Source organism: Sebastes fasciatus, chromosome 19, assembly GCF_043250625.1.
Source record: "Sebastes fasciatus isolate fSebFas1 chromosome 19, fSebFas1.pri, whole genome shotgun sequence".
In the NCBI taxonomy this organism is placed as follows: domain Eukaryota; kingdom Metazoa; phylum Chordata; class Actinopteri; order Perciformes; family Sebastidae; genus Sebastes; species Sebastes fasciatus.
In genome coordinates this window covers 9,661,799-9,686,383 of record NC_133813.1, presented here as the reverse complement: position 1 = coordinate 9,686,383, position 24,585 = coordinate 9,661,799, and the positions used below count along the sequence as shown (strand labels likewise).

At 40.1% G+C, this 24,585-nt stretch overlaps 1 protein-coding gene across 3 annotated transcripts in view; it reads left to right on the top strand.

Annotated features, from left to right (window-relative positions):
* Window positions 1–1,993: 1,993 nt before the first annotated feature.
* The window catches only part of npr2 (natriuretic peptide receptor 2), a 65,222-nt gene continuing 42,630 nt past the window's right edge, over window positions 1,994–24,585 (top strand). For all 3 annotated transcript variants that reach the window (XM_074617969.1, XM_074617967.1, XM_074617968.1), the window contains exons 1-5: window positions 1,994–2,936; window positions 15,994–16,175; window positions 17,559–17,672; window positions 19,164–19,299; window positions 20,123–20,217. In XM_074617969.1, coding sequence (XP_074474070.1) covers window positions 2,252–2,936; window positions 15,994–16,175; window positions 17,559–17,672; window positions 19,164–19,299; window positions 20,123–20,217 — 1,212 coding nt within the window. In that variant the 5' untranslated portion in view covers window positions 1,994–2,251. The remainder of the gene's footprint in view (window positions 2,937–15,993; window positions 16,176–17,558; window positions 17,673–19,163; window positions 19,300–20,122; window positions 20,218–24,585) is intronic.

Here is a 24,585-nt window from a genome sequence, read left to right as displayed (position 1 = left end):
CCATGTCCACATGTGCTCCTCTTAATTCCCATGCAAGCGAGTTTGTTTTAAGAGAGTCAGTCATGATCTGCCCTATTATGTAAGGAAGTAGATTAAAACAAATATCTCATTTGATAATAACATTTACACAAATATGATGTACACTGAAATCACCTCAGTTCACTGGAAACACATGAGGTAACATACAGTGGCGGCTGGTGGAAATGTTTCTAGGTAGGGCTGTGGTGCCACATCCAATCAATTTCAGCAAACATCCCGGTATGATTTAATGCAAATAAAAAAAGTGAAGGTATCAAAAACACATTACTACTTTGCAGTTAAATAATTAACAATTATTTTATTCCAACAAGAGCAGTAAATAATGCTTTGAAAAACACAACAGTATAAAATGTACTCAGTAGTGGAATGTAACTAAGCACTTAAATACAATTTTGAGGTACTTCTACTTTACTTGAGTATTTCCATGTTCTGCTACTTTCTACTTTCTACTCAACTACATCTCAGAGGGAAATACTTTTTACCCACCTACATTTATCTGACAACTTTAGTTACTTTACAGATTCAGATTATTAATACAAAATATAATCACATTACAATCAAATTACACATTTTACTGGGTGCATTCCATATTTAAAGGGACTGTTTGTAACTTTTTACAGGTATAAATCTACCGGGTCGGGATCCCATATGCGGTCGCATATGCGCGTGATTCTCCGCTGCGCTGCCTGCTTGCCTTCACTCACACAACGCACGCGTTCTCGCGTTCTCGCGTTCTCTCGTTCTCGCGTTCTCGCGTTCTCGCTCTCTCACTCCACCTCTACATGTGCATGCGCGCTCATTCCACACTGAAGAAGAGTTAGTAGCTCTGAGAATATCTAGTGAATGTACAGTGGACGTTTGTGCAGAAATAACTGCTGCAGCTCCTCCAGACCAACAGAGGTTTCCCGTGTCTTGTGAAGTGACGGGGCTCCGCAGCGAGAAACGTTATCGTCTCCCTGCGGGCGCAGTCGGGAGACGATAATGTTTCTCTTACTGCTTCAGCCCTGGCACCGACCCGCTTCAGCTTCAGACCCCTAGGAAAAGCCAACACTAGCTGACGTGTGTCGCCTCACTGTTTTTCGCTCAAAACAGTGAGGCGACACACGTCAGCTAAAACCACAATATCACTCTATATTTCAGCTGCTTGGCAGTAATGTTAGCTGACCAGACGGAGGTCTCTCCATGAATCAATGCTGATCCTAGTGTTGGCTTTTCCTGCTTCAGCTGAAGCAGGAAGAGAAACGTTATCGCCTCCCGACTGCGCCCGGAGGGAGACACCGGAGTTTTGGTCGGACACGATAACGTTTCTCGTTGCGAAGCCCCGTCACTTCACAAGACACGGGAAACCTCTGTTGGTCTGGAGGAGCTGCAGCAGTTATTTCTGCACAAACGTCCCCTGTACATTCACTAGATATTCTCAGAGCTAAACTAACTCTTCTGCAGTGTGGAGTGAGCGCGCTTTCACGTCTAGAGGTAGAGCGAGACAGCGAGAACGCGCGCGGTGTGTGAGTGAAGGCAGGCAGTGGAGCGGAGACTTCAGCCACACGCGAGCGCGCATTTCTGAGCACGCATGGGATCCCGACCCGGTACATTTTTACACTTAAAAAGTTACAAACAGTCTCTTTAACGGCCACAGGTGTCGCTGTTAACAAGCATTTCTGAAAGTTATAAATAGTCCCTTTAAAACACACAAATATTGACAATTTGTATAATTTTTATTATTATTATTATTATTAGTAGTAGTAGTGTTTTTTGTGTGTGTGTGACTTATTGGCCCCCACTGGAAACACATATTTACCTGAGGAATAATCATTTTTAAACCCAATGGTCAACTGATTAATGGAGGCGGACTTTCTTTTCTTGCAGTGTGTGACGTGTGGTGTGTGTGGGGGCCGAGCAGCAGAGAGTTGCTGCTCTGATTTAAGTTGCAGTCATCTGTTTGGATGTTATCACTCTGAGAGAGAGACCAGCAGTGAGAGGTGAGGACCAACCACGCTGGAGCGCTGGAGGAGACGCTTTGGGAACTTCATTTAAAGGTGGATTTTACGCATTGGAGACGCATGGCACCACCGGGTTGGCACGACAGGATGATACCTTTAACCGAGTTTATTTGACGCTTGAAAGAAAAGAGAAAGAGAGAGTGAAGACGGATACTTATGGTGTGGTGTCAAGGTGCGCACAGCCGTACTTTCCTCTCTGCTTGGACGCGAACATGGGATGCAGAAGCGCGCTTGGATGCGTCCTCTTCCTCCTGCTCATCCAAAGCTCCAGAGGTAACATCACAGTGGCCGTGATGCTGCCGGACAACCACCACAAGTACCCGTGGGCTCTACCGCGCGTCCTCCCGGCCATCCTCATGGCACACGAAGACCTGCACGGTAAACACGGTCTGTTGCTCGGCCGCACCGTGAACATCCTGAACTACAGCACGGAAGACCCAGTAGCGGGCTCCTGCGCTGAGAGCCAGGCGCAGGTGGTCGCCGTGGACGCCAAGCTCTACTTCCGCCCGGACGCCTTCTTCGGACCCGGGTGTGTTTACCCGCTCGCCTCCGTTGGCCGCTTCGCTTCGCACTGGAAACTCCCGCTGATAACAGCCGGTGGACCCGCGTACGGCTTCGACAAGCGAGAGGAGTACCGGACCATCGTGCGCAGCGGACCGAGCACCACTAAGTTGGGCGACTTCGCCAACGTGCTGCACACGCACTTCAACTGGACGTCCCGAGCGGTGGTGATCTTCCACGATCTGAGGCAGGACGACCGGCCGCACTACTTTCTGTCCGAGGGGATCTACCTGAACCTGAAGGAGGAGATGAACATCACGGTGGAGGCGCTGCCGTACGAGGACGACTACAAGGACCACAAGGATCTCATTAACTTCATGAAAGAGCGCGGGAGAAGTAAGTTCAATGCTGATGGAAAGTGTGATTTCAACTTTTTTTTTTTTTTTTAAATTCATTTTTATTTGGAGACTAAGAGTTTCCATTTTTTTTAATTTTTTTTAATTTTTGAACTTAGTTTTTATTGCAGTTTCAGCAACTTAAAGCAACTTAAAGGTCCCATATTATGACTATTACATAACATAAATATAACGTAACATAATATGACATATAATGACTTATAACTAATCTATTAGAAAATGATCATTGATATTTTTACTCAATAATAAGCCCTTCAGTTTCAAGTTAAACCTCTTTCTAAAAAAGACTAGACATTCATATCCATTTGCGTCAATCCTTTGGATCAGAAATTTATTTGCAACAATGGAACGATTTTGTGAATCCAAGAAGAAATACTATTACGGAAAAAACATAGTGGTGCCTTCAAAAAAATGAAAATCTCCCAAACTAAGATAAGTATCAATGAAATAACTAAGTGGAAGAACTTTCCATGCTTTCAGAGCAGTTAGAGGATTACTCAAGAAAAAGATATTCAGTTTTGTACCTAAACCTAACCAACCTTTAACCATTACTGTTTTAATGTTTAATGTTTTCCCTCTTGTGTGCCATTAAAGGTCCCATATTATAAACAAGTGAGATTTCCATGTTTTTTATATTATAAAGCAGGTTTAAGTAATATATAAATACTGTGAAAGTATCAAAACACTCAATCCATGGAGAAATACACACAGCCCGTATTCAGAAACTGTGCCTTTGAAACAAGCCGTTATAGGATTTCTGTCCATTTGTGATGTCACAAATCTACAATATTTAGACCATTTCACAGTTTTAAATGTAAACATACTAAATGTGTCCCAGTTTATTCCTGTTGCAGTGTATGTGAATGACATCAGCTGACAAGATGTAAACATGGACCCAAGCTGTTTCCTAGCAAAGCAATTCTGTTGCCATTCCGTTGAAATGCGTTAAAACAGAGCGTTTCAGACAGAGTACGAATACAGGTATATTCAGACAGACAGTATGAGAAAAATAATGTGTTTTTTGAACATTAAAGCATGTAAACATGTTCTAGTAGAAACCCAAAATACAAACATGAACCTGAAAATGAGCACGATATGGGACCTTTAAATCCATGCGCATATGCAGACCCAAAAAACAAACTATAAGCTATCACCTCCAAAAACTGTTTTTGTGTGTTTCTTATACAGGTTTGAAAAAATAAAGCATGAGCTTGTCTTTGAAGTGACATTATCTTGAAATAGAACAGATCACCAGCTGGTTACTATAAAGATAATGTCAGCAGATAGAGAAGGAAATTCCCTCTATATCTGATCTGGGAAACAGTTTAGTAACATTATCTAACGTCTGCAGGCAGATTTACATTTCTTGTTTCTGCATCAGTCTATCTGTGCTTTAGTTTAAAATATATGTCTATTTAAAGTTGGAGCATTGAGGTGTTTTTAAGGAATGATGCAATGGGAGATTCCGCTCTTTCACAACGAGGTCACACTTCCCAGCAGATGCAGACAGAGGTGGACTGGAATAGGTGCCTGTTTATTTCGGAGTTATTACAGAGGAATGTTTAGGCTGTGGGCAGTCTGCTGCTGCTGCTGCTTTATTGCCTGAAGAGGACCACCACCTGTGCTCTTTACAGGGAGAGAGAGAGACAGAGACACAGAGGTTGTGATCATATGGGTGCCCTCTCAGTCTAAACATGCCTTGTTTGCATGTGTGGGTCACTTTACGCTTTCTTGCGGCTGCTGCTGCTCATTCACATGGAATGACAATCCAAAGAGGAGTCAATGTGAGCTCATGCTGTGAAGCCAAACTTTTTAATTTCTTAGTGGAGATGCCAACATTTCCAAAGATACCAAATGTGTCAGGATGAATTTTCAGGAATTTGTGTAAAATGATGCACAAGACATCTAGAGTATTTGTATTTGATGGAGTTTAAATGTGTCTTTGACTATTTCACTCAACTTCATGAAGCTTCAATGAGGATCTGGGACAAGAAAGAATGTGGAATAACAAAGATCCCCCACCCTTAAAGCTACTTAAGAGGTAATAAAAGAGTAATGCTTGATATAATTCATTTTGAAATATTTGATTTGAAGTTGCAAAACAGTCATTATTTTTATAATAAATGGAAAGCGCAGCTGTTTAGCTGATGAGGCGTAAATCACACAGCAGAGTGGCTGTTAAATCACTCGTCACTGTTCTCGCCTTAAGTTTAATTAACTGGAAACATTGTGAGGCTGACTTCATCATCACTGCTGTTGTGAGAAGTTAATTGTGTGACTGAGAGTCTGGATTATGGCTCGCGCTGCAGCTGCACATCTGTTTGTGTGTGAGAGGAGGAGAAACAAGAGATCAGCTACACCAGAGCTGATGAAGCGCATCATTTGTAAAAAGCTGCTGAAGCAAAAGTGTGCAAAATGACTCTATTCCTTCGTAGTTGTAACTGTTGGCTTTATTAACGGTAAATGATTCATTGCTTTATCAGTCACAAGCCATTAACAGGAACACATTTTGGGTTTCCAGGTTGTGAAAAAGACCTCATCCTTTCTTTTTGGTAATGTTTTCAGTTATAACTCCCATGTCTGTGTGTTATTACGCGCTGGAGTCTGGAGGCGATTAGCTTAGCTTAGCATAAAGACTGGAGGCAGAGAAAACAGCTTCATTCAAGGTAAAAAAAATAACACCTGACAAGCTCACTATGCATGTTGGATGTTGTTTGTTTGACCTGTACAAGAACAGAAAAGTAAAAATGACGATTTGTTGTTTTAGAGGAAGTTGCTGGAACTATTTGTCGAGCAGCCGGGTGCAGTGACAGCTTCCTCTGAAGCCTCATTGTCACAGTGAGGTTGCCAGGTTTGGTACCATCTTGCTTGTGCAGAGATCAAAACCAAAACAACTGTATCTGGCAACGTGCTGTAGCCGGAGATGCTGCATAGAAGTACTTGTTCGTCTACTTCCAGCATGTAACTCCCCCTAAAAGTGCAAATAGTTATTTCATATTTCTGTTAATGCACAGATTACGCAAACAAGATGCAACATGTTAGTCATATATAGCTTTAGAGGTGTTGGTAATCATATCTATAAACCTTGGTTGAGAGCCAGGCTCTCGCACATGCATGTGACTTCTTGGTTTGTATTCCTTTGTACAACCTGTCAAACCAAAAGTTAATGACTTATAACTGATCTATTAGATAATGATCAGTGATATTTTTAACCACTAATAAGCTCTTTAGTTTCAAGTTAAACCTCTTTCTGAAAAGACGAGAAATTCATATCCATTTGGATCAGAAATTTGTTTTGTAGCAATGGAACGATTTTGTGAATCCAAGAAGTACTACTATTACGGAAAATACATAGTGGTGCCTACAAAAAAAAATGAAAATCCCCCAAACTAAGATAAGAATCAATGAAATAACTAAGTGGAAAAACTTTCAATGCTCTCAGAGCAGTTAGAGGATTACTCAAGAAGAAAACATTCAGTTTTGAACCAAAACCTAACCAACCTTTAACCATAGCAGTCAGATGAGAAACACTGATATTAATGTTTTAATGTTTTCTTAATGGTACTCTGTGGCAGTTTTGGAAGGCATTCACAAACAAACCCTTCCTACCAAGAAGGACGTCAGAGCAGAAAAACAGTTGTATAAGTTGTTTTGGAAATTCATAAATGACGTATTTTGTCCTTTAGTTTGGAGAACGTGTTGGCTCCTCTACATGTTCTAATAGTTCTCTGAAACACTTCAAATAATGTTTTGCTCACTGTGACTTTACGTTGTGTCATCACACGATTGTTGTATTTCCAAAGTTAATATATATATTTATGGAAAACCATTAGCCCGACTGGTGTAAGTAATGGGAAAAGTATAGTATTTCCCTATGAAATGTGTCAGTTAGAGTAAAAGTTCTTCCCATCTTTGCTTGTCAGCTACACACAATTATGCCAATCTAATATTTTTAGCTGTTTTTAATGCGTAGCTGATCCTGATATTCATCTATAGTGCATGGGTGTGTACAAAATATTTATCTCCCTATCCTCCTGACAACGTCTGGAGGGAATCATATTTGGAACCAGCTCAACACCTCAGAGCAAAGTTTGCTTCCAACCACTAAAGTACCAGAGCATTATGGTGTCTGGCACTGTGTGAGACAAATAAGACAATCTGTTGTTACAGTAACAGCATCAACAAATAATGGAATAATCACAGCGCAAAAGGTAATTTAAGGGCGGCGCAGCATCAAGGGAGAGAGGTGAGAGGTGCGAGCCGACAAACACCCCCCTCCTTTCCCAAATGAATTATGGAGCTACCGCAGTGAGCTGGAGGTCACGGAAGCTAATGGTTTTGTCAGGGCTTGTCCTGGCTCGGCATTTAGCTCACTTTTATCCCAGCAGATAACCTGCGGGCTATCAGCTCTGTATAATGTCACCCCGACTGCCGGCTGGGTTCAAACGGCGAGAGGCTGAGCCGAGGTGGTAAAGGAAAAACTGGGGCTTTTTAATGTGAAGCCACACATCATTGGAGCTTTGACAGCTGATCAAGTTAATTGCGTGCTGTTAAACGCTCCTCCCACCACCACTTCTAATTCCTTGAATTCCTCATTTTAATACCTGGAAAATGCAGATGTGGAACACAACAAGTAGACTTACTCAAGTTTTAGGAACCGTATGAGTATTTTTTGAGACTTTATTCCTCCACTGCATTCGTTCTATTCCTTCTGACAGCTGGAAGTACTGTACTGATTTAACATTCAACATTAGATAAGCTCATTACTTAACACCCAGACTCTCGAGGTCCTCTGGGGCCCCAGAAATCCCAGGTTCTCTGCATGTCAGTGTTTTTTGGTCGTTTGATAAATTGCACATCTGAAGGGAATTTGCACCACTAAAGTACAATCTCAACTAAGGCAAGTCCTGCATTATTACTTACTGTAATTTGGTGTCCCTGTCTTGTTGAGGTTCCAGGCCTCTAAATCACTGCTTAATAGCTCTGGTGTTGTGCTAATTGAACAAAACCAAGAGTCTACAGCCATGCTATAGCATCTCTGTGAGGCTGTACATGCTAACCTCAGTGTGCTTACATGCTTACAGTGACAATGCTAACATGCTGATGTTTGGCAGGTCTAATATTTGCTAATTAGCACTAAACACAAAGTACAGCTGAGGCTGAAATTTGCACAAATGTTCATCTAGTGCCATCATCAGGTCAAAATGATTAAGTCATTACAAGTCCTCCTCTACGTGCCTTAAAGAGGAACTATTATGCTGATTTTCAGGTGCATACTTGTATTTTCGGTTTCCTCCAGAACATGTTTGAATGCTTTAATGTTCAAAAAACTTTGTATTATTCTCATTCTGGCTCTGCTCCGGCACCTCTTTTCACCCTTTGTCTGAAACGCTCTGTTTGAGCTCGCTGGCACACTCTGTTGTGATTGGTCACCCGAACCAGACTCTTTGGACTCCGCTCAAGCTCTGCTCTAACTAGCTTTGTTTGAGGGCGTGCCAAACTAACAGCTAGGCAGGTATTATGCTAATGTGTTACTTGGTGACATCACCACGTTACGGAAGAAAAGGCAGGACTTCAAACGAGACATTTCATCCAGTTCAGGAGCAGTGTTTCTGTGGGGGAAAGTAACTCCCTTTGGCGTGGACTTTGGGTTTTGTAACTTTGCAGACCTTTTACATGCACAAAAAAAAAGACACTAAAGGAAAGGGAAAAGCGTAATAGGTCCCCTTTAAATATCTGCAACACATTTCACAGCAATCCATCCAATAGTTGTATAAAATATATCACTCAAAAGCAAAAAAGTGAGCCTCATGGTGACGCTTGAGGTAAAGTTAGGGGATCACCAGTTGATGGATTCATCCTCTGGGGCCGTGAAATTTCCTGGCAAATGATCTAATAATCTAATATAGAAAGACCGACATTGCCACCCCTAGAACCATGCCTTTAGAGGTGCTAAAAACAGTCAAACCAATCAGAGCTTTGTAGGCAGGATTAAGATTGACGACTTTATCTTACTGAGTCAGAAAAAACGGCAACAGAAAAATTGACACAATAATAGGGACATGAATGAGAATGAGATTGACGTAGCTATACAAGTAAGTCCACTTACAGAAATAACTCTTGAATTGGCCTATTTCTTGAATCGTGGGAAAAAAGTTAACTGCTTTGGCACTGCAAGAAAACACTATCCGGGGATTCAGAACGAGGACATTTTGCACTAAAATGACTAACTTTGGACTTTACACTTACCAATTACTCTTTCACAGTACATATGCATGAGTGAGTATTGTATTAAGATACACTTGATAAACGTGAAACTTTTCTAAAATGGGAATTTGGTGATGACAGGGTACAAACATAATGCATAGTGGATTGTACCCTAACTGTTTTCAAAAATGTCAACATTTCAGAAATTCACTGTTGAAGTCGATGCCACGATCCATTTAAGACATATCAAGTGTTTTCTCATCCTGTAGACGAGAACGTAACCTTTCAGCTGATCTGAAAATCTATCTCATTATCATCTCATTGGGAGTTTTCATTTCCATAACACTCTGTCAGAGACCAGTCTTCACACTCTCACAGTCTTGACTGAAACTGCTTTTTTACCAAACAGATAGGTTGATTTTTAAAAAAAGATATTTTTCTATGTAGTGAGCATCACAAGTGGAATTCCATTGTATTGGGGGTGGAGGCAGAAATCTCAGAGATGGATGTCTAAAAACCAGGACAGATAAAACACATTCTGTCTGTATGGCTGTCTGACCCTTTAAGTAAAGGTTTGAAGACCTTCTTCTCGCTCGGGGGCATTGTGAGATGAAAGCAGTACTCTGAACACTGTGAATATATTGCAGCACCCATCACATTGCCCAGTGACATTCTCACCTTGATGCTTTTCAGTCCATTAATGGCACACAAGAGGGAAAAAATTCAGCTTTATGACTGTAAAAATACATCAGGCTGTGTTGCGTTATCTTTTTTTTTTTTTACAATGCAGTGGTTTGTAGCTCCAAGTGAGTGATTTAAAGAGTCTCTTCACAATGAAGCTCATATAGTGTAATTACAGGAATCCTGTGTCCTGTGAAAACACTCCCAGGATGCAACAATAGCAGACTAGATGTTGCTTTCACAGATTTAGATTTTGCCATGTTTTCTGTGCACACAAATGCTACAGAGGCAAAGCAATAAATCAAGTCGTAAAAAAGCCCCCCAGACAGATTAGAGCATGGAGAAACAAAGAGCCGAAGGATAATCGTCTTTGAAAAAGATTCTGCTACAAGACAACCACGACACAGAATCATGTTAGAAAAATCCAGCACAATACAATGGAGTATAGTGCAGTAATTGGCTTGCTTTCCGTTTGTGCACTTGCAGTGATTCTCCAGCTCCGCTTTAAGAGTCTGCAACTCGTATTTTCTTAAAAGGTGTGGAAAAATGTGCCGCTTCCAATACAAATCAGCTTGTTTTCAAAACTTTATATAATATAGTGTCATTTAGGCATATACTTTTATAGTTCATCCATCTTTTTTTGTCTTGTTTCATGACATTCACCTGCTGGGCTTCTAACTACCTCAAACAAGAGGAAACTGTATTGCAAACAAGTAAGCGATAACGTATACTGATGTGTCCTATAAGAAAATAATGGGCAAGTTTTAACTGACAGTGTTCAAAGAAGTGTTGAATCAATTTGACAGAGACAGTTCAGCATCTTTGGCTGTACTTTTGTGTTTCTAAAATTGTGTCCACCCCATGTATGTATGTTGGTGAGAGAAGTTTAAAACCTGTAGGCCTATGAAGGAAGGATTTATTGCAGGACAGTTTAGCAAATAAACGAGCAGAAGAGAGTAGGTTTCACACTGTGAAAAGTACTATTGGTGAAATAGCACAGACAGAGCCAGCCATGGTGACAAGTACATGCGGTCACAGCTGTGAGTTTATTGGCCTGCTTTACAACGGCTCAGCCAATCATAATCAAGAGCCGTAACTATCCCAGTGTTTCCCCTTCAGCCTTGGGGTTGAGAAAGAAACAAAATATTTCATTTACCTAATTTATGTGCACTCCTTTCATTTCAACGACGGAGTATTAGGGCCACACTGAGGTAGAAAAAAAATCGGAGATTTCGAGAATAAAGTCATAATATTACGAGAAAATTGTTGTAATTTAATGAGAATAAAGTCAAATATTTACAAGAAAAAAGTTGTAATATTACGAGAATAAAGTCATAACTTTACGAGAAAAAAAAGGCATTTCCTCCTCCACAAAAGAGGCAATTTCCCCCGGGCCCGTGTGGTTCTTTCTTCAGAATAAACACAGTTTCTTGCACAATCTTTTCAAGGTCCTGATACTTATGATAATGTGGTGCTGATGTGCCAAAAGATTAAGTATTACCTTATTTGTGAAACCTATACTAAAGTATAACTTCACAAGATGCTCCACGTTCCTCATTTTCACACAGGCGGCACGCTGCTCTATTACCCCTCTAAAATAACACGTAAAATTACTACTTTATACTATTATGACTTTATTCTCATAATAGTACGACTTTTTTTTTCTCGTAAACCTATGACCTTGTTCTCGAAATCTCAGATTTATCTATTTTTTCTCAATGTGGCCCTTATACTCCGTTGTACACTTCAGCTCAGTGTGAGTCTTTACTGCGTTTGTTTTCGCAAAAGACTATAGTAGCAAAGAGATGAAACTGTGTTTTTTTACATTTTGGACTGAAAAACGCTTATTATATTATAATATTTTATTATTCAACACAGGCCATTTCGGTAGAATATGACAATAGAATAGAAATAATTTTGTTTTATGTTTGTATGGCACTTTTTAGCCTGGCGTTTTACTGGCTCCCAGTAGTCACTTTCAGTCCAAAATGGCAGAAGGGCGCTGATGTTGCAATGGAACATCTCTGTTTCACCGAAATATTAGCTAGCTGCTCTGTTTCAACAAGTTTCAACAATGTTTAAGCTGAAGAAACGTGCACGCAGGTTTAAATTCGACCGTGGTGTTCTTTCGGGAGATGCAGGGACTTAAACCAAGTAATAGTAAAGTTAGACTCATCACTTATGCAGAGTAAATAGCCATATAATGCCATAGCATAGCCCTCATCCCCCCCCCAAAATAACAAGTGGAACGCTGAAAAAAAGTCATACGGTCTGTTATTCAGCTCTCGGGAGTTATTTTTCTTATGAGGTGAGATATTTCCATATGTTTTATCACTTTGTTCTCCTTGGCACAATTCTGGAGGCTCATTATCTTGAAACATGGCGCACATTATTGTTATCAGGGAGAGAGCAGTCACACATCTGTCATCTATATGTTCATTATTGTAAGTGTTATTTTAATAATAAATGTTATTTATGATCTGGGTCAACATCAAAATACACATTGAAAACGAAAATCACTTGATTTAAGTGCAGTAGTTCATAAAGAAAACATCAATTTTGCTATCTTGAAATGTTGAGAAATATATTATTTTTAAATATCCTGCTTCATAAAACAATAGACTTGTGTTTTGTGTCAACCTGTCAACAAGTTTTTGAGATATTTTGCCAAATCAGACAAAAAAACCAAAAACAAACAGTATTGCAAAAATGAGTCTTGATTATGTAAAATTATTCAAACACGTCTTGTGAAAATATGAATATGGGACTTAATAACAGGCTAAATTATACAAGAAGGACATGTTCTGCAGCGCGGAGCAGGAGCAGGGCTGATTACCATCCTGGAGTTTGAGAAGTGGAACAACTTGTACCAAACAATTTAATGTGCTTTTGTGTGAAGTGCCGCCTCGGCAGGTCCGTATACTGTGTGACTGCTTACAACACAGGAGGACATTTTCCCCCCGGCTGTGTAGCACATTTATTTTGGGAGCGGTCCAGGAGACAGCAGGACTCCTTGGCATGGTGAACCATGTTGGAAGAGATGAGAGTTGGGGTCTAAGCAGCAGCAGCCGACTTTGGTCTAACACATGAGGAAATGTCTGCTAACTGGGAGGACTGCCTCGCAGCTGGCAGCAGCCAGGCCTCTCTGACATACGCTGCGAATGGAAATAATGCTACGTTTTTTGTTTTTTTGTATTCATGACTCAACAGCGGGAGGGTGTAGGTGGCAGGGTGAAGGTAGTGGGTAGAGACGCTGTCAGAGCCTGGAACAGAGGTCTCCAGTTTGATTCCTGCGACGGCAAACAATGAAATGTTGCAGCGTCTTTCAGCAAGACGGTGTCTACCTGCGCATTGAGTTTAAAGCTAAAATGTTGAATATACTATTCATGTTTGAATAAAGTGTGGGTGGCGAAACTCAATGCTTTTTTGGTGCAGATCAAAATGTGTCTGTAGTACCAAGTATCCAACTAAAAGTTGACAAAAATAAGGTCTAAAATGTTATTCCCTATAGTACTATTGTGCGGCTGCTTGTGTTTAGAACATCCTTGAACGGAAAAAAAGGCTTTTGTAGTATTTTTAAAAACATGTTTCTATATATATGGTTTAAGTGGTTACAGATAATGGATGGATGGATGGATATTTCTATATATTGTTTTCTTTTTGTTGCCGAAACTTGGGTATTTACAATAGTATTGATTTGACGCCACAACAGGATGACATTGCATTTTGGTTTAGGCACAAAATTGACTTGGTTAGTGGGAAAGTTAAGGTTTGAGTTAAAATAAGTACTTCGTTAAGGTTAGAGAGGACTTTTGTTGTCATGGTTACAATAATCATAACTTGGTTACGGTCAGGGAACGACCGTGGTCCTATAGTTAAAAGAGGATGCCCATCCACCCAGACTCTCTCCTCATAACTCCTACAGCCGCTAGAGAGCTTCGTCACTTTAACGTGTTGTTTTGGGGGCATTTCCTGAAAGGACTGATGCTGTTGCTTTTTTTTTGGGGAGGACAGTCTTGTTTGAATCCCTTTCCTTCCTTTGGTTGTTTCCGCTGTGAGAAATCCTCTGCACCAACATTCACCCTCAATCTTTGAACGATTTCTGTCTCCATTTTGGCTTCTTTGCTGCCTCTGATAGACGTCTTGTTTATTTATTTCATTTGTGCTTATGCTGCAGAAGATTGTGTCAGACTATGACATCTATTATCAGACATTGCAAAAGTTGAGATACGCAGCAGCTATATTGTTTATGTCTAGAGCAAATGATGAAAGCTAGACGACTTCCTTGAAATGTCTAAAACTTGTTTTTGTGATAGCAACAAGTATATCGACAGAATCAAAGGTCACTTGAGGCAAATATTTGGACTGAAATGTCTGGCTGAATATTGTGTTTCTCCATCCAAGTGTACTTTCCCCTCCTTGTGTTATGCTGTTGATTTCAATATGTGTAACTACAAAAAATGGTGGGAAATATGGCTTTTTTAACAGACATTATAGGTCAGCTAGAATGATACAGTAGCAGGCAATTAACCTGAAACACATAGAAGCAAGTCCAGCAGTAACTGTGCAGGTCTGAATGTCTTACAGCATCCTGCACTAAACACAAACATTACAATATTTTTGAACTAAAAGAAGTCTAATTTCCTCCCAGCTCACAGTGGATGTTTTGAAACTCAACACAGCTGAGGTTCAAAACATCAACACAGAGCGAGCTGAAAGGAAATTTGGGGATTTGGGCGAGCAGCAGCTAAATCAAGGAGTGTATCTATCTACTAGTGAAACCCGGCCCACCTGCTACAGGCTCCCCCCACTGCTCCAGTGGACCCTCCAGCTTCAGACCGGAGGGTTTCCAAGCCACTAGCCCACCTCCTGCTCTCCAGCCTCAGTTATTATGTCTGTCCTGTTTGTGCCTGTTGTTGCAGATGTTGATCTGGCTCTGTACGGCCTTACATCTGGGATTTATTCATGTATGCTTACTGCTTGTTTTGACTGTAAATAATCAAATATGGCTCACTGTTGAAACCAAAAAATAAACAGGTGGCCAAACAAATTCAGATGTAGACAAAAAAATCTGAACAGTGTGTGAAGTCCTGTGGTGTAAATGTGGCCTTTGACTTTGCACGGAGAGCAAGTGAAATTTATCCACCAACACTTTCTCTTCTTACACTGCAAAAATTCTCCATCTTATAAAACAATTTCTGTCTATTATTGAAAAGTCTTGTTTTTAGGGCTGTCAATCGATTCGAATATTTCATCACGATTAATCACATGATTCAGTTAATCGTGATTAATCGTGATTAATCGTGATTAATCGCACATTTTTTATCTGTTCAAAATGTTACCCTAAAGGGAGATTTGTCAAGTATTTAATACTCTTATCAACATGGGAGTGGGCTAATATGCTGCTTTATACAAATGTATGTATATATTTATTATTGGAAATCAATTATAAACAAAAAACAATGACAAATATTGTCCGGAAACCCTCACAGGTACTGCATTTAGCATAAAATATTTGCTCAAATCATAACAAACTGCAGCCCAACAGGCAACAACAGCTGTCAGTGTGTCAGTGTGCTGACTTGACTATGACTTGCCCCAAACTGCATGTGATTATCATAAAGTGGGCATGTCTGTAAAGGGGAGACTTGTTGGTACCCATAGAACCCATTTTCATTTACGTATCTTGAGGTTAGAGGTCAAGGGACCCCTTTGAAAATGGCCATGACAGTTTTTCCTTGCCAACATTTTGGAGCGTTATTTAGCCTCCTTTGCGAAAAGCTAGTTTGACATGGTTGATACCAAAGGATTGGATAGATTAGATCCTAGTTTCATATGATGGCAGTATCTTCACTCTAGCTTTAAAACTAAGCCCACTACAACCTAAAAATCCCAAGTTGCCTTAAAACAAATTTGCGTTAACGTGTTATTGCGTTTACTTTGACAGCCCTATCTTGTTCACTTACCTACTTAATTGACTTGTTTCAATGAGTGTATCAGAAAGAAGACAAAATAATGCACGAGAATGAAGAAAAATCCCACTTGAATCCAGAGACTCTTGAACGTGTTTAACGAAAAGCAATATTTCAAAGAAACAAGTGAGTGCTAAAGGTAAACATAATGTTTATTTTTTGTTGTTCTGTCTGTAGTTGTATACATCTGCGGCCCCCTGGAGACTTTCCTGGACATCATGAAGCTGTTTCAGAGCGAGATCCAGGACCCAGAAAACTACGCCATTTTCTACCTGGACGTGTTTGCGGAGAGTTTGGCGGATCGCAAACCGTGGCAGAACACCGACGCTGCCTGGGCCGATCCCATCAAGGTCTTTAAGGTACAACGAACACACAAACACACGTATGCACACACATACACAGTATGTAGCAGCAGCCGTGCATCTGTTGATAAATTGAGACCGTGTTCGCATTCTTTGTAGATTTATTGAACGTGGGCTGTCACTGTTTCACTCGCTTTTGTAATTGGATGCAGGAAATAATACAAGTCCAAAACCACCATTTGGCATGAGAAACGGACGTCCCTGACAACGCATATTTTACTCGCTGCTTCTGTTCGTTTTCTCCCTAAATCCCATAATCGTTATCAGGCTCTTCTTACCGAGAAACACAGAATGAAGTCCTCAAATCCAGCTGAAAGCTGACAGTTGGTTCAAATACTTTCAGGATCATTTGTTTCTAATTAAATCACCTCGTTCCAAGAAGTTTCTTCAAACAAATCAACATCATGGGAAGCTTTTATGGTAATGACACACATGTATGTGCACTCTAACTGATGATCTCAGGAGGCTACATCATTTCTGCCAAGGGGTGGGCGAATGGAGTCTTCCAAAGGACAAGGACCCCTCGAACCTTTCGACCACATTAAGGCTTGAAATTCTTGCTCGACATTAATGAATGGGGGAATTGGGGGGGGAAGTGTTTTCACAGGAAGCCATTTAGCCACACAAATTAATGTACTGAGACATAAGAGAGTAGGCACAGATGTGTCGCTCGTCTAATTTATCTCCCTAAATGTCACACTGGCTTCTCTTAATTCTCTTTAATTCAGTGCTCGCAAAGTTTTGATGGAGAGCGGCTTCCTGAATATCAATCCAGCATTACGGCAATTTCTGTCATAATGGACTCAACATATGTTCGTTTAAAATGCTTAAAACGGTTGAAACATTAACTTAAGAATAAAGAAAGATAATGAATAATCCTTTGCTTTCCATTTTGCAGGACTTAAAGGTGACTTAAGTGTTAATGCATTCAAGATATTGTGCTATGATAACTATGCCTGTTCACAAAGGTTACATTTATTTCAAGAAAGAAAGCTTTAACATCAAACACATCTCAGTATCTGTTTATCTGAACTGCTCCTAACCTTGGCTGCTGAACAAAATTGTGGCTCCCATTTTTGCTGATCATGCGTTAATTTGTCTGCGAGCCATAACAGGCCTCATTATGGCAGTATGCTTCCTTCTGAGCAATGATTGCTTGTAGTTAGTGATGGGATTCCAATAACTGTTGTAACATGAAAAACGATATAGCTCTTCCAGTTGAGAGCAAAGCGAGTGGGTTTCCTAGAAATGTCTAAAACTTGTTTTAGTGATAGCAGGAAGTTTATCGACAGAATCAAAGGTCAAATATTTGGGCTGAAATGTTTGGCTGAATATTTTATTTCTCCATCCAAACACTTCATCTGTTTGTGTCTCCTCCAGTCCGTTTTCGTCATAACGTACCGGCCTCCTGATAATCCAGAGTACAAAGACTTCCAGAAGAGACTCCATGCCAGAGCTCAGAGGGAGTTCGGTGTGCACTTGGAACCATCGTTGGTGAGTTACAGCCTATGAAAACCGTGTGCCGTCTCAGCAGCATCACGACCTCTTTAATCTTTTATAAGATATTCAATGCCGAAAAATCCCCACTGTGCAGTGTAATTGGCAGCAGTTAATGATGAATGATGTTGACAATGATGTTAGCAATTATTACTTTCCTCTCCTTTTATTACTGCTTTCATCTCAGCTATTAAAGGGACTCTATGGAAGAATCGGAAATTGCTTGTTAAGAGTGACACCTGTGGCCGTTAAGTCAACGACAGTCAGCGTCCTGTTGCTCGCGTGCGCTGTCAAAACAGTGAGGCCACACACGAGACTGAATGCGATTGACGGGCATCATGTTGATTAACGTTAGTAACATTAGCCAGCTAAAAGCACAATATCTCTATATATTTCACATGCTTGGCAGTAATATTAGCTCACCAAACGAAGGTCCCTCCATGAATCGAAGGCCTGGCCGATGTTGATCCCAGTGTTAACTTTTCCTGCTTCAGCCTCCCGACCGTGGTCAGAAGGACACCCTAGTTTTGGTCTCCTGGGCCGGAGTCGATAACGTTACTCGCTCCGGAGTTAACCCCCGTCACTCCACTCAGCAGCAGGGAAACAAGACACGGGAAACCTCTGTTGGTCTTGAGGAGCTGCAGCATTTATTTCTGCACAACTTCCCCTGAACATTCACTTGATATTCTCAAACCTAAACTAACTCTCTTCTGCTCCGCTGCTCGCTCGTTTTCTCACAAACTCGCTGCCGCTCTCTCTCTCTTGCTTCACCACTCACTTCCCACGTGCACACACCCTCCCACAACACTAGTTTTCCTCAGACGTCACATTCCTGTTTTGCAAGACGGACTTCTCTAGATATAACTTTGTTTTTTTTGTGCTTCCGTGGAGTTTGTGTTGGAGTCTGAGTTGTGATGGGGGCTTTGTCATTTCTTGGCGTTAGCGGACTCCATTTCTAACTTAACGTTAGCTATGGTTGCACGCTGTTATCCCTGTAAGTGGAGCTGAAAATAAAGGCACTTGCAAGCGCGCATGACGTCAAATCCGTTAGATTTTCCTGGAAAACAGGCCCGCATTCTTCACATCAAAAGAAGTCTACAGGATGATAGAGGAAACCCAGAAAGTCACAGATGGTCTAATTTTTAAGGTTAGGTTACAACCTGTTCACACATTGGCAATCAAAAATGATTAAAAGACTTTTATACGTGTAAAAACTTGCATACACTCCCTTAAAGTATGGGAGTTTCACTAAAGAACAGTAGACTGTACTTTTTAAAATTAATTATCATTTGGTGTGTTCGTTGGTATTTGGCCAAAATCGCATCATTTTCATAGAAGCAGGCTTTTGAATGTTGGCTGAAGGATAGCCATTTCCTCCCTTAAATATTAGATTTTTTATTCCATCATTAAGGTCCTCAATCATAACTGTTGTATCTAAAAAATTCCCATAGTCGCTGGTTGTTCAAAATTACATCTCTCTCCTCCTAGATGGACTTCATCGCCGGCAGCTTCTATGACGGTTTTGTGTTGTACGCAATGGCTTTGGATGAGACGCTGGCAGACGGTGGAGCCCAGAACGACGGCATTAACATCACGATGAGGACGCAGAACCGCAGCTTCTGGGGTGAGCAAATGTGGTTTAACTCCTTCATACATTAGATAACAGGGATAAACATGTAGTGAGGTCAAGTGACCGGCCCAGCTGGCTGTTATTGTAAAGCACTGTTGAACCCAAAATGTGATTAAACTATAACCCTTCAACACAATCATTACAGTGTTATTGAACAGTTATCACACAGCACTCTAGTTAATAGTCCATTTAAAGCCTGACGTGGGTGCTCACACACTTCCTTGTTTTCTTTGCTGGCTGCCAGATCTGCGCTCACATCAGAAGCAGAACAACGGGATGTTGTTGCTTCAGATTAAAAGGGTTGATGAGGGTGTGTTTTGCTCAGCGTGATAAGAAGAAAAAAACAAGGAAAATAGGGCCAATGTTGAAAATAATAATGGAAACTTGTGTGGATGTTTTGACAATGTTACCTGGTATTACAGAAGGAAACACTTCTTCATCCAATATTGGCTCAGTAAATGCATTTTCTTCTACTTAGAGGTCCTGTTTCAACTATTCTTCACGACAGTTAAGAGAGACGAGAAGAATGTAGAGCCATAAAGTGTTAAAGTGATGCTGCTGATTCATTTTAAACAAAACTAAATGACACAGGCAGTACATCAAATCAGCAAAAGTACTGTACTGATAGGGGGGGGGGGCAAAGAATCCAAGTTTATGATGCAAATACTTGAAGATGTAGAAAAAGTCCTCAGTGTGCAAAGTGAATCATCCAAATTTGGATCGGAGCAGATGTAATGATCACTTCTCAGTTTGGATAAGGACCATACTATATGATGTTGAATCAGACCCTTATTGTGGATATTGTTTGTGTTTTTAGGAGTGACTGGACTTGTTACCACAGACCACAAAAACGCCAGGGATATAGACGTCAACCTGTGGGCGATGACCAACCAGGAGACAGGAGAGTACGGGGTGAGTCCTGCTTTCACTGTCACTGTCATTAATGATTGATTTGTGTTTAGTGTGTTTGTGATCTTCAACAGAGTTTGATATGGTGGGTAGTAGATACTGAACAGACATTTTGGGTGTGGACTATTCCTTTATAGCTCCAGTGTAATCTAAAGAGATGGTACCATTAAAAATAGACTATAGGAGTAGAATGGACATTCCCATTCAAATCAACGTAGCAGGATGGTCACATTTTTATGTGTACTGTTGCCATAGCGACTGTTGTAGCAAGCTGACCGCCACATAAACCGACTTACGGCAAGTCGCGGACTCACTGAGGTGAAGTTTTGAAGTAAGGATTAAAACGAGCAGTAGAGTAGTAACGTTACGAGGCACATAGAAAATGTAAATGAGTCAAATTGAACACCTTAATGATTCTTCCACACACTCTTGTCACAGCGGAGGAAAGAATATTGCTGTTGTCAAATGAATGACAACTTTGTTCGGCTCGTTCTTATTAAAAATAAGAGCTAGAATAAGCTCAATTACTACAGCAAACAGTTCAATGACCCTTCTACTCCTATTGTATTTCTATGGACGATACTTTTCTACTCTGCTGTGAAATGGTTTTGCATGAAACAGGAGGTTTGGCAGCGGATTTAATGTCAGGAGGGAACTGATTTAAAAGAACAGAAGTCAATGAGTCAAAGGCTGCAAAATAAACATGGATATTAGCTACGATCGAACAGAGGTGAAGAGCAGAGAGGTCAGCTGAATGGACCGAAATCTCTGCTTACACGTTATTGGATTGGATTTTCATAAATACAATGAGTGCAAGAATAGTCATTGACTAAATGTTGGACATTTTGCAGGAAAATGATGGTATCTTAATAGAAACGTATATGCGATTTTCACATGTTTTCTATCAAACCTGTATTTGGACTGTAACGACAGATTGTGGAACAATGCATCCAGGGGCACACAGATTGTCACGGAGAGCGGTGGCTGGTTGTAAGCAGATTTGGCATAGAGACATTTTTGTTGGGCATGGACGGAGCTGATAAGCAAATGAGGAAGGACTCAGTCGACCTTTTTCTTACATACCATGTTATCATTATTCTTAGTTTTTCAAGTTTTTTAACACTTTAGTGCTATATACTGGTGCTGGTTTTGAGTCTCAAAACCAGCACCAGTTTTTTGATCCCATTGTTTGGGACATATAAACATAATTTTGTATAAATCATTTCTTGTCTTTTCTCTACTGTTGGCTGTCTTATTAAAGCACCTCCCAAAAACAACCCTTTTTCATTAAACAAGAGGTCAGAGTTCCCAAATATTAAATGCTGAGTTAACGCAAACTGTCATACTAGAACTTTGCCCAAATAAAATAGTCTAAACGTGGCAGAATTTTTTGATTAAGTCATGGATCAGAGAACAAGTAACAAGACTACAAATCTTACAGGACATTAGATGTCAGCTTTTGGTACTTGACTGTTTTCAATCCTCAAGGTTCTGTATTTGTCATTTGTCAATTCTAGCAAAGCAGCAATGAAAATCTTTGGTCTCAGGTTCCTTCATCAATTCTCATAAAATATGTATATATAAAAGGGGAAATCATAAAAGTAAAAGCTACATTATAATGTAAGGCATAAAATAATTACTTAACTTAAATATAAACATAAGTAAATATAAAATAGTAATGTAAATGTGTAATTTTGTTGAAGGAAAATGATGAATGCTACAAACACATTGTACCAAAAAAGAGCTGAGGTTCAATTATAAACATTTTAATGACCATAATTACTGTAAGTATTAATAATATTCATCAAAATAAACACATAAATCATGTCTCCTACAAAAAAACAACAACTTTGTCGTGATTTAGTTATTCATGAATCAATTTCAGTCTCAGTTTGTGGAGCTGTTGACACAGATTAATGGCTGAAAACAATGCAGGTTTAATTCACTTCATGTGTCTCTAATTAGCAATTTAAAATCCTAAATTCTTGTCAGCATAATATGCGTTTAAAACCTCAGCCTTTGCTCGTCTTTGGCTTTTGATGCGATGCAAGCGAATGGATATTACTATCTGGGACATATTCTGGGGTCCTGACTTCTCTAATGATAAGATGCATAAAACCTCAAACTTCCCTCGCAGTCCAATGAAAATATGTGTGCATGTTGTGCTCTGCAAACACTGTTGTGAACGGCACCAGTGTGTTTATTTTCTCCTCTGAGGGGAGAAGAAGTGGGTTAGCTATAGACTTCAGTTAGAATTTCATAGCGGTCCTCAGAGGCTGTCAGCGTGACTTCCTGGTCTCATTTATCCTCGGCTTTTAATTGGTCCATTTATACGACCGATTGACCCGAGTAACCAGCAGCCGGGTTGAAAACATCACAGGTCGATTTCAGCTTTCACGATCTCAGACTGCTGAATATAATGAAATAGAATATCAATATCAAAATGACGCTGATTTATTTTGATGGATGGCTGACTATACTATATATATTTTATGTGTTGTTTGTTGTTGTTTTTCAATAAGCTGTCAAATTATGACTCTGCTTATATATGATAGCAATTACGGAAAAAAGACACACTCCATCATACTCCTGTTTTAGTTGTATATCTTACATTGCTGCTCACATTGCTATTGACATAATACATCTGACTGAATGTGGTGTTGTTCCACAGTGGATGTACAGGTGTTTTAAACATCTGAACACATAATAATACACGTAATATGATCTTACTATAAACTTACAAATGTTATTTTTGTGAGGACTAGAGTTAACCTAAATAGGGAGGTACATTATATGGCCAAAAGTATTGGGACACTCCTGTCCACATATCTCTGTGACAAAGAGAAATCCTAAGAGCGTACTCGAGAGATTTAACATTGCACTCCTGTAACGTTGTCTTCAGACCTAACAATAAACTGTAAATAAGAAGTGGACGTAGTGTTTGGTAATTAGGCTGTCACAATCTTGTTTTTTTGGAACCAGAAGTGACACAAGAGGGTGGAGCTAAGTACAACCGAACACTGTTTAAGACATTTATTTGTAGTTTTTGAGCTGAAAACGCACTGTGAAAGGGTTAAAGTTCTATCTGTTGTATCACAAGGTAGCCATGCCCTAAAGCATCCCCTGCTTTATGGTCTATTTGACTCTAAATGGGACCATAATTAACTAAATGAACATCATGCTGTATTGAAGAAGACTTGAAACTAGCGATTGAGACCATAAACTCACGTTTACAATGTTTACTGAGGTAATAAATCAAGTGAGAAGTAGCCTCATGTTCCCATAGACTTCTATACAATCAGACTTCTTTGTGCAACCAAGAGGAGTCGCCCCCTGCTGGCTATTAGAAAGAATGCAAGTGTAAGGCACTTCAGCATTGGCTTCACATTCCTGTTTCAACATAACAATGCCCCCTTGCACAAAGCTAGGTATCACATACAGTATGGGTGTAGTGTGGCAGGTATCCACGAATATTTGGCCACATTGTGTATATTCCATGTTTTCAACATATATTTACTCTTTATGTATGTGATTTATATCCTATCAATACATTGTTTAAGCTGCAGAGGGAATAAGCAGAACTGTCCAGCCTCAGTTTGCAGACTTTAAGGCATTAAGAGGTTTTAAGAGTGCAGTGCAGTAAACACAGGCCCCTGAACTGAGATACGGCAGCTATTTCAGACGGCGCTCCCTCTGCCCCTTCACCCATCACATTCTGCAGTGTTTTGATGACCCTCTGTCGGGGTGACGGCCTTTACGGTTTTAGCAGAGACGACACAACACTCTGGGAGCATGGTTGGAAAACAAAAAAAACAACTCCTCAGGCTAGTCAGAAACACAGGAGTCGTGTTTCACAGCAGGACAACAGATGCTGCTCATGAGAGGCCGTACCGTCAAAATAAAGCTCACACATACACAGACTATTCAGGATGTTGATCAAACTCTGCTTGTGTAGATGTAAGGGCCATGACACTGTAGACACTCATCAAATACATGTCAATCACTTCTCAAAATATGATTATTATGTCATAGAATTGGTGAAACATCATCAGTCTCAACTACTGAAGCCAAGACCTGAAATTATTGTTTTAGCCTTGTTGTTTGTGTGAGATCTTAACTGACCTATCTTGTTTTCTTAAGATATGAAAATGTTGTCTCATAATTGTGACTGAATTATCTGATTATATTGACACATTAGCTCATTTTGTATTTATTCAGAGGTGATGATTGATTTCTTATTTGATCTCAAGGCAAGTTAAAAGTCTCATCACATAATAGACCTTCACATAATCTCGGGGTAATTAAATAATAAGTCCAAAAATTGTGAATTTAATTGCCGGTAACAAGATAATTGAGTCGTGATCTTGTAGT